The 18,927-nt window shown below is 50.2% G+C and overlaps 1 protein-coding gene across 2 annotated transcripts in view; it reads left to right on the top strand.

The window, feature by feature from the left end:
- The first annotated feature begins 3,967 nt into the window (after positions 1–3,967).
- The window catches only part of THOP1 (thimet oligopeptidase 1), an 18,203-nt gene continuing 3,243 nt past the window's right edge, over positions 3,968–18,927 (top strand). Inside the window, exons 1-10 of one of the 2 annotated variants that reach the window (XM_077921936.1) lie at positions 3,968–4,093; positions 5,970–6,173; positions 6,916–7,064; positions 10,081–10,188; positions 10,650–10,752; positions 11,393–11,553; positions 12,043–12,178; positions 16,005–16,371; positions 17,290–17,491; positions 18,192–18,379. In XM_077921936.1, the coding sequence (XP_077778062.1) occupies positions 4,021–4,093; positions 5,970–6,173; positions 6,916–7,064; positions 10,081–10,188; positions 10,650–10,752; positions 11,393–11,553; positions 12,043–12,178; positions 16,005–16,371; positions 17,290–17,491; positions 18,192–18,379 (1,691 nt within the window). In that variant the 5' untranslated portion in view covers positions 3,968–4,020. Of the gene's footprint in view, positions 4,094–4,129; positions 4,486–5,969; positions 6,174–6,915; positions 7,065–10,080; positions 10,189–10,649; positions 10,753–11,392; positions 11,554–12,042; positions 12,179–16,004; positions 16,372–17,289; positions 17,492–18,191; positions 18,737–18,927 lie in introns of those variants that run through there. The other variant, XM_077921935.1, reaches the window with a different exon arrangement.

The raw sequence follows: 18,927 nt of genomic DNA, 5'->3' as shown, positions 1-18,927 counted from the left end.
TCGTCTTGCGAATTATTATTTAGACAAAGGAAACAAAGTCGCGAGACGTTTTCGTCTTGCGAAGCAAGCCCATAGGGAAATTCGTCTTGCGAGGCAACTCGCAAACGGAAAAACCTTTCGTCTAGCGAGTTTTTTGTCTTGCGAGGCATTCGTCTTGCGAGGTACCACTGTATAGTAAAGAAAGAGAAGGGGCCTCTAGTTGCTTGGCAACTTCCTTAGTGGGTTTTTTAGAGAGCTCTAGCTTGTTCCTTGTGTTCCTTTTCCTATTTCCTTAGTCAATAACCTGGGGTGCTTTTCCACTCTGCCGATCCCGCCCAATTCCTCATGGGCTATCCCTCCTGGCAACCTCCTACCTATCGTCACAATCTCAGGAAAAGGGGCCCTACTGGACGCCCGTGCCGTGCGGTGCCAGATCGGGTGATCCCTGGATAGAATTTCGAACTGAAAATCCCCCTTGCTTTTGGAAGCGGGCTCACGCACGATACACGTGTTACGTGGCACCGACCAGTGCGGCTGGGATTGGGATAGAAAGCCAGACCACTTCCTGCCCCCTAGAAAGGACGCTCGGGAAGTTCGGAAAGAGAGCTCCAACCCCTTGCTTTCAACTGGGATGCCCGTTGCGGAGAGTCGGCTATCTTTCAAGTCGGGTCTCTCCGTCTTACTTTCGGGCTCCCAATTGGTGCGGCTGGCTGGAGGGTTTTTTAAGAGAAAGAGATAGAGCTCAGAACCCCCCTTTCGGGTTGAGCAGCGGTCCACGGTCTCTCTCACCACTTGGACCAAGAGACAGGCGAGAAGGAGCGATAGAGAGGAGGGCATAGAATTCAGTTGCCAGGAGACTTCCACCCCCTTCCCACCAGTGCACTGGATTTTTCCTTTTCCTTATACTCACGCGTCTTCTATGATGATCCCGGGATCGATGAATAAGCCGGCTGGATCCCTCTTTGCTCCCCGGCTGAACTCCTAGGGCTTTCGATTACCGCCCGGGAGATGGCTGGGGGTCCAAAAGGATCTTCCCAGGCAAAATGGCCCGGAGCCGGCTGAAGATTTCGGGGCCCCCAGTCAGCAGCTCGGGAGAACCGCAAGCCCCACGTTGGGCGCCAACTGTTACGGCTAAAATCTGGGTGCGGGGCTATTCTGCCACCCAGCTCGTCGGACTAAGTGTCCGCGCGTCCCTGCGGAAGAAAATGAGCTCAGCCGGACAGGAGCAAACTGCAGAAGATCCAAGTTTATTGCGCAACAGGTTCAAGACGAGATTGAACAGCGAGAAAGGGGTGGCATGAACTTTTGAAACTCCCTCCATGTCCCAGAATACAGTGCAAAATACATCCCAGTTACATCATGAATACATTAAGGAAAGGTTGGGTTACACAGATTACATCATGAATACATTAAGGAGAGGTTGGGTTACACTGGATTAACATATGGAGGAGGGAGGGGGGAATATGCAGAGAGCTGGAGATATGGAGGAGGGAGGGGGGAATATGCAGAGCTGGAGATATGCGCAGATAAGCACATCCTGAGAAGACAATGGTCCATGTATGCGTAGTCTGTCACCTGGCATTGCCCGGAGGAAAGGTTTGGCAGAGTGATTTTGACACAGTTGAGAGATTATGGAGGACAGGGGAGGGGTGATGGAGTCCTAGAGAAATTGAGCAAATATTTGTAGTGAAGAAGACATGCCCCCCCCTTCCGTAACACAACCAACTCTGAAAATCTTTTATTTCCTTATACTCTTTTAGCTTCCATTTTCCTTCTTGGTCCTTTAGTAAGTCACTGTATGTAAGCCACTTTCCTTTTTTACCAAGTGGCTTGAACAGCAAAGCTTCAAGTGGTGAAAGCCACCAGAGTGTCTTCTGTTCTATCTTTATATCTCTCCCAAACCCTCATTAATGATTTCCTAATTATATGATAATAAAATCCTTTATGTACTTTTCCTTTCCCATACCATAGATATGCATGCCATCAGAATCTATTGTCATGACCTTCCAAATCCAATGCTTCTTGATTTTCCAGTTTTATCCAGTCCCTAATCCATACCAAACATGCAGCCTCATAATACAATTTAGTTTGGAAGGGCAAAACTGCCTCTTTCTTTTATATCTGTAAGTAACTTATGCTTTATCCTTGGCCTTTTGCCCCCTCCCAGATAAACTTTGAAATTTCCTTCTGCCATTTTTTAAGGCAATCATCTTCCACCATTATTGGGAGTGATTGGAAAAGAAATAGCATTTTTTGCAAAACATTCATTTTTACTGCTGCTATTTTTCCTAGCAGGGAAAGGTTCATTCTGCTCCGTATTTCTAAATTTCTTTTTATCTCTGTAGCAGGAACCCCCCACCCCAATCATTCAGTTTGTACAAACTTCACACACACTCACACTCACACACTACATACACCACGCTTCTGTTATAAATTCATAGAAAAATCAACCATACATCGGATTTGCACTGTTTCACTTTTATTTGACTCCATGAAGGAAGGACTACAAAATGGGGAAGGTTTGATACAAGCCAGCCATAATCCCTTCACCATCCCAGCACATCCACAGGAGCCCTGCCCAGTTGCTATGCCAACCCTGATGGTCCTAGACAGAAGGCCATCAAGATCACAAAGAACTTGCATATGGGAGTGGATTCAGCATGGACTGGAACAAAGGACAATGATCAGATCTTCCCTCAGGGGGCAGGAAACTGCCAACTCCCCTTTGTCTCCTGGAAGTGAAAGGGGGAAAGGGGGAACCAGCCAGGTGACAGGACATTCAGGTTACCACCACAACTCCTCCCTCAACCCCTCCTTTCTGTAATGTATGCATGATGTTTCTGGGGGTGGGAATTTCAAAAGTTTTTATAAGGTCTTGCACAACATCTTTCTGGGTCTTTCCTCTCTCTTGCAAGTGAGAGGAACACCCTGTTGCAACAGTTCAATAAAGGCCAAGCCTACAGGCTGCTGATTTGCTCCAAGTTATCCTGGTTGGTGTCTTTATTTTGTCCAAGGGAGCCCTCGGATTTTTCCGGTAACATCTCGAGCCACACTTTTTCATAATTGTCTTTGTAGATATTTATGTTTCTTGATGTCAACCATATCCCTAAATATTTGACCTTTTTATGAACGTCTATCATGATACTTCTATCATGATATCATGATACTATCATGATAAGGGACGCAGGTGACGCTGTGGGTAAAAGCCTCAGCACCTAGGACTTGCCGATCGAAAGGTCGGCGGTTCGAATCCCCGTGGCGGGGTGCGCTCCCGTCGCTCGGTCCCAGCGCCTGCCCACCTAGCAGTTCAAAAGCACCCTTAAGTGCAAGTAGATAAATAGGGACCGCTTACTGGCGGGAAGGTAAACAGCGTTTCCGTGTGCTGTGCTGGCTCGCCAGATGCAGCTTTGTCACGCTGGCCACGTGACCCGGAAGTGTCTGCGGACAGCGCTGGCTCCCGGCCTATAGAGTGAGATGAGCGCACAACCCCAGAGTCTGGCAAGACTGGCCCGAACGGGCAGGGGTACCTTTACCTTTTATCATGATACTTTGGTCCAACTCTTTTTTTCTCTTCTTCCTTCAGATTTTTAACTAATAATTTAGTTTTTTCCCTATTTAATTTAAATCCTGCCACTTCCCCAAATTTCTGAATCTTTTCTATGACTCTAGCGAGAGAACTGTTGATGGAATATTTTCAGGAGTTGGAGATGGCGTTTATAAGTGGTCCATGTTACTATGAAAGGCTTGGAGATGGAGCGGATTTCCAGCCAACCTTCCAATCACGAAACGCTCCCAGTTCAGTGAGCAGCAAAGGACGCCTTCCTTAAATTGCGCCCCCCCCAAAAAAAAATCACTCGGCACGTTTGACCTTTCTTATCCAACAACGAAACGTTCTCTCTTTCCGTTTCGTAGGTCTATGCTCCCTTTCCAGCAACTGAGGGCGGAAAGCAGGCGAGTCGCTGCTATGGGAGAGCGGTGGATTGTGGGAGCGGGAGGTGGAGCCTGCGCAAAGGCGGAGAAGTTGCTCCTGGCCCAAAGGGGATGCGGGAATCGAGTCTCTACAAGACGACTTCCGGCTCTCCATTGAAGGAAAGAGGCTTGCGGGCCCCTGAAGGTGCGGCCAGGGAGAGAAGCAGGGCCCCTTCAGCCTGCCACCTTCCTTAAAAAAGAAGAGGTTGCTTGTCCTCATGCTTCTCGAGGAAGGACGCGCGCATATTCCTGCATTGCAGCGGGTTGGACTGGATGACCCTCAGGGTCCCTTCCAATTCTATACGAGATTTTCTCCTTGTGGGGTTTGCAATGGGGGAAATCTGCGCATGCAAAGCAGGCGACAACCCCCCGCCCTCTGAGTTCGAAGTGGGCGGGGCCGCCTTCCTTGGCCCCGCCCCATCCCATAATCCCCCTGGCTCTCCGCTCCCCCCCCCCCCGCCTGCCTTTGCTCTGGAAACCTCCATGTGCTGAGCAGGAGCAGCAGGACTCGACCAAAGCGGATGGCTCCTCCGACAGGTGATTTTGGGGGTGCAAAGGGGGCGCGCCGGGGCGGCAGCTGCCCTGAGGTCGGAGCTGCAGTAGGAAGGCCGGGAAGGGGGGTCTGGGACGGGGGGGGGGTCAGAGCCAGGAAGGCTGGCGTCCCCCCCCCCCATATCTTCCCGTTTGGACTTGCCCGGGGGGATTTCAGCCTTACCTGCCAACAAGCTTCCTTCCTTCCACCCCGCTCTCTGTCTTTCCACAATTCGTGCCCAAAAACTTGACCGCTTGGATACCTGTCTGCTATGCTTGAGGTGCGCAGGGCCTTCCCTTTCCCGTCAGGTCGCTCGTTGGCACCCCGTCCTGGGTTGGCTGGCACCATCCCTGCCGCCCTGGGAGTTGGCAGAGGAAGAGAGGGAGGGGGAGGGGAGCAGCCCAGGACCGGCAGGGGCTGCTCTGGGCTTATGCCCGGCACCGCTGAGCCCTGGATGCCAGAACCGTGTAGCCCAGGTTCCTTTTCTCCCAGGGCCAAGCAGATGCCCCCAAAGGGGAACTCAGCCAGCAGGATTTGAACACACGAGCGACTTCCCCCTTCCTTGTGTGGTTTCCAGCAACTGGGATTCAGAAGCAACTGGGGAGGCCAGAGCAGAGATATTGTGGCTAAGAGCCATTGACAGGGCATGAATTTGTCCAGTCCTCTTTTAAAGCAGTCTAGTTTGCTGGCTGCTGCTGCTTCCTTTAGCAGGGAGTTCCGCAGATCCCCGGCCACTGGCACTCGGAAGCATTGCTGCCTCCAACTGTGGAGGCGCGGCAGAGCTATCCTGGCATTGTCCTCTCCATGAATTTGTCTGACCCTGTTTCTAAGCTGTCTAGGCTGGTGGCTGCCTCCTGTGGCGGAGAGTTTGGCAGATTCCCAGCCACTGATATTCAGGATCCTACTAGCCTTGGCCCTTTATTTTCCCATTCATGCTTGCTTGATGCCCCCTCTCTGCCCCCTTTTTTTCAATTTTTTTTTGTTTTCCAAATTTATAATAAACACAAAAGAAAAACAATACAATAGACAAACAAACATATATCTCAACTGTCAAAATCCCAATTTAAATAACATTGTTAAGTGACTTCCTCAGATCCCCCCTGTGTTTCCATAATACTCATTTTAGCAGTTTTCCAATATCCACTTTCAAATAGAATTAACTTATTCCATTAATATCTTTCTTTCTTTTCATAATGTTCTCAATCCATAATGTTATACAATCAATCTATTTTACTCCTAGGCCAATTTGGTACTTACAAGTAGTTCTACCTAAATTATGTTAGAATATCTATCCAAATTTATTCCATTCTTCTTGATGCTCCTCCTCCTGATTCTTCCAGTCAGGTCAGCCAGCTCCAAAAAGTCCACCAACTTCATCTGCCATTCCTCCACTGTTGGCATTTCTTGTAGCTTCCAATTTTTGGCTAACAAAATTCTTGCTGCAGTTGTGGCATACAAAAAGCCCCCTCTCTGCCCCTTCCCTACCCAGACAGCGCCATGGAGGCTGCAGCCCCCCCGTGCCCGGCCAGCCACCTCCGCTGGGACCTGACGGCCGCACAGATCCAGGACGCTACGGCCAAGCTGATCGAGAAGACCAAGCGGGTGTACGACACGGTGGGTGCCCTGGCACAGGGCGACATCTCCTATGAGAACACGCTGGGCGCCCTGGGCGCCGTGGAGGTGGAGTACACGGGTAAGTCCAGAAGAAGGCGCATCATTTCCACACAATAGGAATCCTGGAAGCTGTAGTTTGCTGGGAGTGCTGGGAACTTCAGCACTGGGAGAAGCTGCGGTTACTGGGATTCTTTGTGTGGATCTGCCTTATCCAATGCAATTCTTAAGGAGCCAAACCGATGCTAAGGATACAATAACCTTTCAAAAGTGTTTGTGGGAAGGGGTGGGGGGAAGGAAGATTCTTAATAATAATAATAATAGTTAAATTTGTATACTATTCATCTGTAGATCTCAGGGCAGTTAGGATACATAATTATGTATTGATTTGTGTGTTTTTGCTCTACTTTTTAGTATGTGTATTGTGTTTCTATCTTGTATTTTTATGGTGCAAGCCTCCTGGAGGTAGAATCACAGGGGAATATTGTTGGAAGGGACCCTAGGGGTCATCCAGTCCAACCCCCTGCAATGGAGGAAACCTTTTTTTTTTTTTTGGAGGAAACCTTTTGCCCAAGCTGGGGCTCGAACCCATGACCCTGAGCTGAAAAGTCTCTTGCTGTATCCTCCGTTTGCTCTATCGATGGAGGACGGGAGACAAGAATGAAATGAAATGCACTAGGTTCCAGGGGGCTGGAGCCGTGATACTAAAAGCCCCATTGTTAGTCAAAGTGAGCGTAGCTCTGGGGCACAGGGTGCTCTCTGCATGGGTGGGTAGGAGGCCGAGAGGTTTGCCTGACATCCACCTTTCCTTCTTCCCCTCCCAGTTCAGCGGAACATGCTAGACTTCCCGCAACACGTGTCTCCCTGCAAGGAGGTTCGTGCGGCCAGCACTGAGGCTGACAAGAAGCTCTCCGAGTTTGACGTGGAGATGAGCATGCGGCGGGACGTTTACCAGCGCATCATCTGGCTGCAGGTCAGGATGCAGGCGGCGCCCCAAAGTGGGGCGGGGAGGGGGTGGGACCGGTTCTAGAACTCCCCCAGGTGCCAGGCGCTTGCCCAATTGCAACCATGCAGAGTTCTCTGGGCACCAGTTTGGCGACTGACATCTCCCTCTGGCTGGCCTCTCCAGGTTTCTTTTTTTATTTTTATTTTTTATTGAATGTTAGTTTTTTCATCATCAGAATCATTATTTCAGAAACAAAATACATTACAAATCCTCAACACGCCCCCCCCCCCCCCCCCGGTGACTTCCCTCAACTTCCTTTTCTGGTTTTTTGGCATATTATATCTCCCTGCTTATTGGTTATTCTTTAAAAATTTTAAAGTAATTATTATTCTCATCATTTTAACATCCTATTTCTATTTCACATTTCTTATGTTGATTGCAAGTGTTTAATCAAACCTTGCAAGTGAGTCCATTTCTTTACATTGATTCTGTAAAGTTTATATAAATGGTTCCCAGTCTTTCTTAAAATCTCTATTGTCTTTGTCTTTCCATTAGTTTTGCCATTTCAGCGTATTCCGCCAGTTTCCATTCTTCTTTAGCTGGTATTTCAGCACTTTTCCTTCTTTGTCAGGCTTCCTCAATCTCAGCCCTCCAGATGTTTTTGGCCTACAACTCCCATGATCCCTAGCTAGCGGGACCAGTGGTCAGGGATGATGGAAATTGTAGTCTCAAAACATATGGAGGGCTGAGGTTGAGGAAGCCTGATCTTTGTGCTAGCAACATCCTAGCCGTAGTTGTAGCATACATGAAAAGTTTTTTCTTCTCTTTCAGCAAATCTTGACCTGAAATGCCTAACAAAAAGGCTTCTGGGTTTTTCACACAAGTTAGCGTAAACATTTTCTTCAATTCATTATAAATCATTTCCCAATATTTTAAAATTAGTTTACAATTCAACCACATATGAAAGAACGTACCCTCTTTTTCTTCACATTTCCAACACTTATTGGGGGAAATAATTAATTGCCTAGCACTTGCAGTTATTGATCTCTAATATAACTGCAAGTCCTAGGCAATTATTTCCATGCAACTTTACACACATCTAACTTTCTAAGTAAAACTAAATTGTATTAATTTAACCAACTCATTTTTGTGCTGTCAGGCCTCACAGATGCCTGTTTTGGTATTCAGGCATCTGTATCCTAGAATCCTAGAAGGGACCCCCAGGGGTCATCCAGCCCAACCCCTCACAATGCAGGAATCTCAGCCAAAGCATCCCTGACAGAAGCCACCCAAGCTCTGCTTAGAAACCTCCAAGGAAGGAGAGTCCACCACTCAATCAATTTTTATTAAACTGATTTATATTTGGCCATTAGCCTAAAATATCGGAGTTGCACAAGTCAGGCGTCTTGGGTTTTTCTGCTTTCCAAAAATGAGGGATGCTAAAAAATTGTAACATGAATTGGGAAATTGAAAGATATTTTTATTTTCCCTTTTCAGAAGGTAAAAAGGAAATTCTTTGGTTTCCCGAAAGATGTTTTGGTGCTTCTTCATCTAACCTAGAGTTGCCTAGCTAAATGTTGTCCAATACATAGAAATCGTTAAAAATGACTGCTGAGTCTGGGAGTTATATGGTAGATTATTTAAATTATTTATTATTAGAATTACTTGGTTTTACCTGACATTTTTAGAAGGCAAAGAGGATACTTGGTTTTGCTTAGGAAGTAAAATTTCTCTAAAAATGATTGCTGTATATTTGCAGTTATTATGTTTGTTTGTTGTTTTGCGCTCCATAAACTTTTCAGATGGTAAAATGGATGTTCTTTGGTTTTCCAGAAGCAGTTTTGGTGTTTCTTGGTCAACCACAAAAATACAAGCAGATTTGCTCACACCCCAAACCCTGTTCTTTAAAGACCCCTCCCTGAAGAAATTTGCAAAAATTAAGTTTAAATCAGCTTTTCATATGGAAGCATGAGGACTAGAGTCTTGCTTTATTGGTAGGCTTCAGGCTGCAGCTCCGTTTACAGAAATTAAGTTTTGTCCTACCATGAGCTTTAAAATCTGCAGGTGCATCAAGTGAACTGGGTGTAGGTGTTGCTCTCAGCCCTCGGGGCAGAGCTGGTGTGTGGCAGCAGTGCAGAACATGGGCTGTGAACCTGGAAAATCCAGTTTGCAAAGCAGCTCTCCTCTGAAGATCCATCTTCGCCCTTTGGCTGGGTAGGCTCAGAGCTCCTGACCAACTTTTCTCAACCTTATGGAGATGAAATAATAATAATAATAATTAATAATAATAGCTGTTATTACCATTGTTGTAAGTCCTGGCCTATTTTCTGAACTGCTTTAAGTGGTTTAGAGGTGAAATAACAACAACAGCAACAATTATTAGTAGTAATACAGTGGTACCTTGGTTCTCAAACTTAATCCGTTCCAGAAGTCCGTTCCAAAACCAAAACGTTCCAAAACCAAGGCATGCTTTCCCATAGAAATTAATGCAAAACAAATTAATCCCTTAAAAACAACCCCTAAAACAGCAATTTAACATGAATTTTACTATCTAACGAGACCATTGATCCATAAAATGAAAGCAATAATCAATGTACTGTACTATAAAATAAATAAGACAGTATTGTAGATGATAAAAATGAAAATTAATTTTTTTCTTACCTGCACTGATGACAGTCATTGTTTGGAAGGGGGGCTTTTATCCATTTCTGCAGAGACACAATCGATCAGGAGCTGAAATGGGTTCCACACAGTCACCAAAACAAATGAACCCAAAAAGCCTCAAAAACAAAAATGCAAAATAAATAGCAAAAACAAAAGTGCCAAACTTAATCCGTTTGTGAAGTCTGTTTGACTTCTGAAATGTTCGGAAACCAAGGCACGGCTTCTGATTGGCGCAGGAGCCCCAGAAACAATAGCCAACAGTTGTATCGCATGTTCAGCTTCCAGAAAATGTTCGAAAACCAGAACACTTCCTTCCGGGTTTTTGGAGTTTGAGAACCAAGGTACCATTGTAATTATTTGATTTGTTGCTTCCTTGCAGGAGAAGCTGGAGAACACCTCCCTGAAGCCGGAAGCGAAGCGATACCTTGAGCGCCTGATCAAGCTGGGCCGGCGGAGTGGCCTCCATCTCCCCGAGGAGACGCAGGAGGTGGGAGACATTTGCCTGGGGGGGGGCTGAGGGTCACCCGGCCTACCAGGGGCACAGCTGGACTCAAGAGGCAAATCCGTGGCTCCTCTTGGGGAGGCTTGGAAGCGAAGGGAACGGAGCTGGCCGAACGCTGCAATTCCTGCCTTGCAGTGGGTTGGACTGGATGACCCTTGGGGTCCCTTCCAGCCCCGCATTCTCTCATCCCAGCGGGGCTGGAGGGATGCCCCTGCCAGGTTGAAAGAGGCCTGGGAAGATGATGCGCAGCCTGAGACGAGGGACCCCTTCTTCCTCTCGTGGATTCACGGGAGGCCTTTTAGCGAGTAAACTGCCCTGCGTGGATCGTGGGAATACGTGGGATCGGGAACCAGGGGTGAGGGCGGGGGGGGGGGAGTTGTTGGGGGGAAGCCAACTCGGTTCGGGGCCTTTTGCTGCCTCCAACCCCATTTCCCCCTTTCGCCCAGAAAATCAAAGAGATAAAAAAAAGGCTGAGCGTCCTCTGCATCGACTTCAACAAGAACCTCAACGAGGACACGACCGTCCTGCCCTTCTCCCGGGAAGAGCTGGGTAAGGGTGGGGCAACGGGTGTCCCTTGGGTGCCATTGGGGGCAAAGCGGGTTGGACTAGATGACCCTTGGGGTTCCCTTCCAACTCTACCTTTCCATGATTCTTCATATCTGGGATAGCTCATTCGGTAGAGCAGGAGACTCTTAATCTTGGGGTTGTGGGTTCAAAACCCACCTTAGGCAAGGTTCCTGCCTTGCAGGGGGCTGGGCTGGATGGCCCTCAGGGGTCCCTTCCAACTCTCAGCCAAGCCCAATAATTTTCTCAACCGTTCCTCCCAGGTCTGCATAGAAATAATTTAAAATACTTGTTGTTAGATTACAGATTAATGTTATTTTGCTTAGAAAGGGTAAATGATTGCCAAGTACTCACTATTATATTACAGTTTCATTTTGTCATTTATTATTATTATTCCTGACCTTTTCAGAGGATACAATCTCCAGAAGCAGATTAAGTGTATAAAAGCATCAGTGCATAGCGTAATAATGAAATAATCCCAGTAACCCAATAATGGACGCCAGGCACCATGAAGCCTGCAGTCCTCACATGAAACTTGTAGAGTTAAAGCGCCTAGTCCTCTGTGAGGCTCACCCCCTGGGCCCCTTTGCCCGCCACCCATGGGTGCCCTTGTCCTTCCTTGCAGGGGGTCTCCCTGAGGACTTCCTGAGTTCCCTGGAGAAGACTGAGGAGGGGAACCTGAAGGTGACCCTGAAGTACCCCCACTATTTCCCCCTGATGAAGAAGTGCCACGTTCCAGAGACGCGGAGGCTGGTGGAGAAGCAGTTCAACTCCCGCTGCCAGGAGGTAGAAGGCAGCACAAACCAAACAAATAAACGCCTTTTCTGCTTTCTGCTCGGAGAACGGCTCCCTTTCTCCCTGCATATCTCTGCTGTCACATGAAAACTCGGCAGGGACACATTTCAGCAAACTTGCAATCCAAATTTTGTCCCTCGCTCTTTAAAAGCCGTCTGAGTTGGTGTCCTGTGGCAGTGAGTTCCGCAGATGGACCCTGTGCCGTTTCGCCCGCCCTGACCCTCCTGGCATTCCGCTTCCTTGCATGTCACGAGTTCGAGTTTACGATACAGGGAGGAAAACCTCCCTGCACGATTCCATTTTCTTTGTTGAGGGTTTTGCTGCAGCCTCGTGTTTCCTTACATTTCTCAGAATGTCTGTTTCTCCATGTAGTTGATGATAAAGGCCTTTTCTGAAAGGGGGGGGGAATAAAAGGGGCTCCTTTGCGGTCTCCCCCACTGGCTGCCTCACCTCCTCCCCCCCTCCCTCCGGTTGCCACAGGAGAACTGCCTGATCCTGAAGGAACTGGTGGATCTGCGGGCGAAGAAGGCGGCTCTGCTGGGATTTGAGACGCACGCCGACTTCGTCCTGGAGATGAACATGGCCAAGGACTGCCAGACGGTGGCCTCTTTCCTGGGTATGGCGTTTCTGCAGATGGCGAGCACATGGCTTCAGCCCCAAAGAAAGCGGGACGGTTGAAGGGTCTCCTAGGACCGCAGAGGTGGAAGGGACCCCAGGGGGTCATCTATCCCAACCCCCTGCAAGGCAGGAATCTCCGCTAAAGAATCTGTTAAAAACCTCCAAGGAAGGAGAGGCCTTCCAATAGGTGCAAGGAAGTCTCTCCATTGTTTGTGTTTCTTATTTGCGTGTTTAGAAAACCTTTGACTAAAATTCTTTATTAACAATAGTTATTTTTGAAAGCCAGAGGAGGTTCACAGACCCCTGCCTGGAGCTTCTTTTCTGCTCCAGAGGGCAGGACCCAAACCAACGGATTCAGAAGGTGGTGGACTCTGCTTTGGAGGATTTTAAGCAGCTGTCCATCAGGGATTCTTTTGCTGAGATTCTTGCCTCGCAGGGGGTGGGTCTAGGTGTCCCCTGGGGGCCCCCAACCTTCCATTCTGGGGTTCTGTGGACCCTGGGGTGTCTGTGGTTCTTCGGCCGAGCTTCCTGCCCAGCTCAGGGTTGGTCTGGATGACCCCCAGGGGACCCTGCAACCCTCCCACACTCTTCAATGGAGGCTACTATGAGGCCTGGGATTCCTACTGTGGAGGGGCGAGGGAGGTATGGCGGTGGGGGCAGATGTTATAGGCGAAGGGGATCGAGATATGGATACGCTCGTACCCCTTCCAATCTGCGCCCCATCCCGAGGGACGAGGGTAGGGTGAGCAAGGATTACTCACCTCCGTCACTGGTGCTGTGCAATGCCAGGTCTATAGGCAATAAAACCGCCACCCTGCGAGATTTCTTTATCTCGCAGGGGGTCGACCTGGCTTGTGTGACGGAGACCTGGGTGCGCGAAGGGGCAACAGTTACCTTACGAGAGATGGCGCCCCCGGGTTTCTCCGTCCTCCACCAGTCACGGACTGTGGGCCGGGGGGGGAGGGGTGGCATTATTAATCCGGGAAGATTGTCCTTTCAGGGCTCTACCACCGCCATCGATCCCCGGCATTGAATGTGTTGGCCTAGTGTGGGGCTCCGAGGAGAGCTTGGCTGTCTGGCTGGTGTACCGGCCACCTAGCGCACCAGCAGCCACCCTGTCAGGCCTATTGGAGGCGGTGGCCGGCTGGGCCTTGGAGTTCCCTAACCTATTGGTATTGGGGGACTTTAACATCCATGCTGATGCCACTCCCTCCTCACAGGCTCTGGACCTGGTGTCTTCCATGGCGACACTAGGGCTCTCCCAGTTTGTTTCGGGCCCCACACATCAAGCAGGCCACACGCTGGATTTGATCTTTGGCGTAGGTATAGATGTGATCATGTCTCCTCCAATGAAGGTGCCATGGTCTGATCACTACGCTCTGAAAGCCAGGATTGACTTGCCACCCCCACCCTGCTTAGGTGGCGAGCCGATTTGGGCTCGCCCGCAGAGGCTGATGGACCCTGATAGATTCCGCCAAGCCTTGCGGGACCTTTCTCCCCCTGGCGACTCATTGACTGAGCTTGTTGAGGGCTGGAATACCCAGCTCCTGGCAGCCATCGATGAGATCGCACCTAAGCGCCCTCTGCGACCCCGCAGAAACCGGGCTCCCTGGTTTACCGAGGAGCTCCGGAAAATGAAGCGGGACCTCAGACGGCTAGAGCGAGTATGGCGGGGTGCCCATGACGGATCCTCAAGAACATCTTATAGGGCTTTTATGAAAACCTACGAGATGGCGGTGAAGGCTGCTAAGAAGTCATACTTCTCGGCCTCCATTGCATCCGCTAGCTCTCGCCCAGCGCAATTATTTAGTATAATCAGGTCTTTAACGTCCCTTGAGGGACAGCCAAATTTAAATAACAATTTGACACATAGCTGTGAGGCATTTGCGAGCTTTTTTGCGGAGAAGGTCTTGTTGCTCCGCCATGACCTCCCTGCCAATTTGGATACAATAAAGGAACTGGAGGCCCCTCGACTGTCCTCGGGTCCAGTATTGGACCACTTTGACTGGATATCCCCAGCCGATGTGGACAGACTCCTCCGAGCTGGAAAGCCCACCACCTGTCCTCTTGACCCGTGCCCGTCTTGGCTGATTAGAGCGTGTCCAGACGAGGTGCGGGCCCTCCTGGGGGATATCATCAATTTGTCCCTTGGCACGGGGACATTCCCAGGGGAACTGAAGGAGGCAGTGGTGCGCCCGCTCTTAAAGAAAACATCATTAGATCCTTTAGATCTATCCAATTACCGCCCGGTTTCGAATCTTCCGTTCCTGGGTAAGGTGATTGAGAGAGCGGTTGCTGAACAGCTTGGTGGGTTTCTGGATGAAACATCAGCTCTGGATCCATTCCAGTCTGGCTTCCGCGCTGGTCATGGGACCGAGACGGCTCTGGTTGCCCTAACAGATGATCTTCGTAGACAGCTGGATCGAGGCGGGTTGGGGCTGCTGATTCTTCTAGATCTGTCAGCAGCTTTCAACATAGTCGATCATGAACTTCTGGACCACCGCCTTGCCGACGTGGGGATCCAGGGCACAGTCCTTCAATGGCTGCGCTCGTTTCTCTCTGGTCGGGGACAGAGGGTGGCGCTTGGGGGGGAATTGTCATCGCGCCACTCCGTGGTATGTGGAGTACCTCAGGGTGCGATACTCTCCCCGATGCTTTTCAACATCTTTATGCGCCCCCTCGCCCAGCTTGTTCGGCGTTTTGGGCTGGGTTGCCATCAGTATGCCGATGACACCCAACTCTATCTGTTGATGGATGGCCATCCTGACTCGGCCCTAGACACACTGACCAGATGTCTGGAAGCTGTGGCTGGATGGTTACGTGGGAGCCGGTTGAAGTTAAATCCTTTGAAGACAGAGGTCCTGTGGCTGGGACGGGGCGATATGGGATGGGGGGGGGGCAACTCCCATCTCTTGCGGGGGCGCAATTAGTGCCAGCACCATCCGTTAAGAGTTTGGGTGTAATCTTCGACACCTCCCTTTCCATGGAGGCGCAGATTGCAGCTATAACAAAGGCGGCATTTTTCCATCTCCGCCAAGCTAAGCAGTTGGCTCCTTACCTCTCTCACCCTGACCTAGCCACTGTGATCCACGCGACGGTCACCTCCAGACTGGATTATTGTAACTCGCTCTACGTGGGGCTGCCCTTGAGACTGACCCAGAAACTCCAGCGGGTGCAGAATGCTGCAGCGAGACTCCTTACGAGGTCTTCGCTGTGAGATCACATTCACCCGGTGCTATACCAGCTGCACTGGCTCCCGGTGGAGTACAGGATCAGGTTTAAGGTGCTGGTTTTAACCTTTAAAGCCCTATACGGCTTAGGACCCTCGTACCTACGGGACCGCCTCTCCTGGTATGCCCCACAGAGAAACTTACGGTCTTCAAATAAAAACATCTTGTAGGTCCCAGGCCACAGAGAAGTTAGGCTGGCTTCAACGAGAGCCAGGGCCTTTTCGGCTGTGGCTCCGATCTGGTGGAACACTCTGTCACAAGAGACAAGGGCCCTGCAGGACTTGACATCTTTCCGCAGGGCCTGCAAGACAGAGCTGTTCCACCAGGCCTTTGGCAAGGGCACAGCCTGACTCCCTCCTTCGGCAATCTTCGCGGAGCTCTGGCCCAATGGCTGCCAGTGGCTTGAATTAATCAATTTTAGAATGAATGATTTTAGAGTGTTGTTTATGTTGTACTTTTGTACTGTTTTATTGTTGTTAGCCTCCCTGAGCCCGGCTAAGGCTGGGGAGGGCGGGATATAAATAAAATTTATTATTATTATTATTATTATTATTATTATTATTATTATTATTATTATTATTCTCCCCCCCGTAGATGAGCTGGCGGCCAAGCTGCGCGTGCTGGGTGAGCAGGAGCGGGCCCTGATGCTGTCCCTGAAGCGCCAGGAGTGCGAGCAGCGCGGCCTGCCCTTTGACGGTTGCCTCCATGCCTGGGACCTGCGCTTCTACATGAACCGGGTTCAGGAGACGCTTTACCAGGTGGACCAGAACCTTCTCAAGGAGTTCTTCCCCATGGAGGTGGTGACGGCCGGCCTGCTGGGTATCTACCAGGAGTTGTTGGGGCTCACCTTCCGCCTGGAGGAGGGGGCCCCCGCCTGGCACCCCGACGTCCAGCTCTACGCCGTGCAGGATGCCCACTCCGGCCAGGCCATCGGGAAGTTCTACCTGGACCTCTACCCAAGGTGAGTCCCAGGGGGCGAAGGGTCAAAGAGCGTGCAGGGCTTCTAGTCTTCATGGGCCAGCAGCCCGTAGAGCCAAAGAATCTGGGTAGACTGCCTCTGCAGCTGGAGGCTCCATAGTAAGAACCCGGGGGCTGGATCAGCCCAGCAGCCCAACATCCTGACCTCACAGCAGCAAAATGCCCATAGAACCGAGGAATCCAGAGTTGCTGTCTCTGGAGCTGGAGGCTCCAGAAAAGAGCTTTGCTGCTGGACCAGACCTGAAGGGGGCCCAGCCGGCCTGGCCTCATAGTGGCCAGGTGCCCCCAAAGACCCAGGATTCCAGATCGACTGCCTCTGGAGCTGGAGGCTCCATCAAGGCATCTGAAGACTCCCGCCACTGGATCAGGCCCAGAGCACCCTGGTCCCAAAGTAGCCAACCAGATGCCCTCCAAGGGAAGAATTTTGGTTGCTCTGTTAATAGCTAAAAAGCAATTGTTTCACCAATGATTTGTAGTTGCTTCACTGATGATTAGTTACTTATTTTCTAAGATTTGTGCTGCATTTAGGATGTTATTTTACATGTTCACCAGTTAATGGTTGTAAAAGGTTAGGGATTCATCAGGATGGGAATTGGCAAAGAAATAAAATCTAGCAATCAGTCCAGAAGCCCGCAAGGGGTCCTGAGCACACCAGCCCTGCCCCAGCTGCTGTCCCCGCCTTCTGGTTCCCCAGGGCAGAGAGGTTCTGCCATCCCAGGAGGCCTCTCAAGGAAGAGAGGGCCAAAGTCCAGCCCTGCTTCCTGCCCTGGCTGGAGTCCAGATAGACTGTCCTTGGCCCTGGAGGCTCCAGCCCCAAGAGAGTATCAGAAGCACAGCGTGGGAAGGGACCCCCAGCCCAGCCGGCTGCTCTGCCACAGGCTCTCCTTTGTCCCCGGAGCAGGGAGGGGAAGTATGGCCACGCAGCCTGCTTTGGTCTGCAGCCCGGCTGCCTTCTCCCCGACGGCAGCCGCCAGATCTCGGTGGCAGCCATGGTGGCCAACTTCACGAAGCCCACGCAGGACGCGCCTTCGTTGCTGCAGCACGACGAGGTGGAGACCTACTTCCACGAGTTTGGGCACGTCATGCACCAGCTCTGCTCGCAGGTGAGAGGCCGACCCGGGAGCCCTTGGCCTCGGTCTTCTGGGCTGGAAAATGGGTCCGAGGTCAAGTTGCTGAATTTTCCAACCTTTGAAAATGAGGGGTGCTAGAAAGTGTTGAAGCAACCTGGGATTGGAAAGGTATTTGGGCTAAATTAGTGTGATTTAGTGTTGCCTGTTGGGTAAAACATGTGAAACAGTGTGTAGGAATCATTAAAAATGATTGCCAAGTATTGAATGGCAGAGTTGGAAGGGACACCACAAGGTCATCTAGTCCAACCCCATGCAGGTACACAAGTATCCATGGCAGGTGGCCCCCCCACGGCAGCGTCACATAGTGGTTAGAGTGTCGGACTAGGTCCTGGAAGTGACCAGAGCTCAAATCCCCCCCACACAGCCTTGAAGCCCACTGTGTGACCTCTCAGCCTAGCCTGCCTCACATGGTTGCAGGGATGAAAACAGGACAAAGACTTGGGAGAGACCTGGGTTCGAATTCCCCCACCTTGGTCATGAAGCTTAATGAGTAACCTTGGAGTTAGTCAGAGCCTCTCTCTCGGCCCCAACCTGCCTCACAGTGTTGTGGTGTCGATTAAATGAGGCCTGAGTGAGACCAGGGTTCAAATCCTTAGCCAGGAAGCTCACTGGGTAACTCTGAGGACAGTCCTGCCGCCCTTTGCTCAGCCCCTTCTTCTCTGCCCCCGGACAGGCGGACTTCGCCATCTTCAGTGGGACCCACGTGGAGAGGGACTTCGTAGAGGCTCCGTCGCAGATGCTGGAGAACTGGGTGTGGGAGAAGGAGCCCCTGCGGCGGATGTCCACGCACTACAAGAACGGCGTGCCCATCCCAGACCAGCTGCTGGAGAAGCTCATCAAGTCCCGACAGGCCAACACAGGTAGGCAGCGTCCCCAGGTGGCTGCACGGGAAGGGCGGGAAGGAGCAATAACACCTGCAAAAGCATGCCTGGAATCGTAGGATTGGAGGGGGCCCAGGGGGTCATCCATCCAACCCCCCTGCAAGGCAGGAATATTTTGCCCAACGCAAGATTCAAACCCACAACCCTGAGATTAAGAGTCTCAGGTTCTACTGACTGAGCTCTTGGATGCTGAACTATCCAGTAGCTTTCTTTCTCCATTTAAAACATTTGTATGTGTGTACTAATTCAAATTAAACCCTTTTGATGCATAATAGCAGCACCATACAGATAAGCAAGGAAATATCAACTTTAACCCAGAAGCCGGTGTTAAGGCAATACATGCAAGACTGATTAGTTTATTTTGTTTTATTTATTTATTTATTTATTTATTTATTAGTCAATCAGCTTCCGCATCCCAGACTCCTCTTCATAAAGAAGGCAACACACAGTTTCTGGGAACCAGGAAATTCCTAACACAAAGCGAGTCCTCTAGCCTTTGTTCTTAGCTTTTTGAACCTTCCTCTGGTT

This window comes from Podarcis muralis, chromosome 18 (assembly GCF_964188315.1).
Source record: "Podarcis muralis chromosome 18, rPodMur119.hap1.1, whole genome shotgun sequence".
In the NCBI taxonomy this organism is placed as follows: domain Eukaryota; kingdom Metazoa; phylum Chordata; class Lepidosauria; order Squamata; family Lacertidae; genus Podarcis; species Podarcis muralis.
Note: the sequence above shows the minus strand (reverse complement) of the source record. Positions and strands in the feature narration are given on the sequence as shown.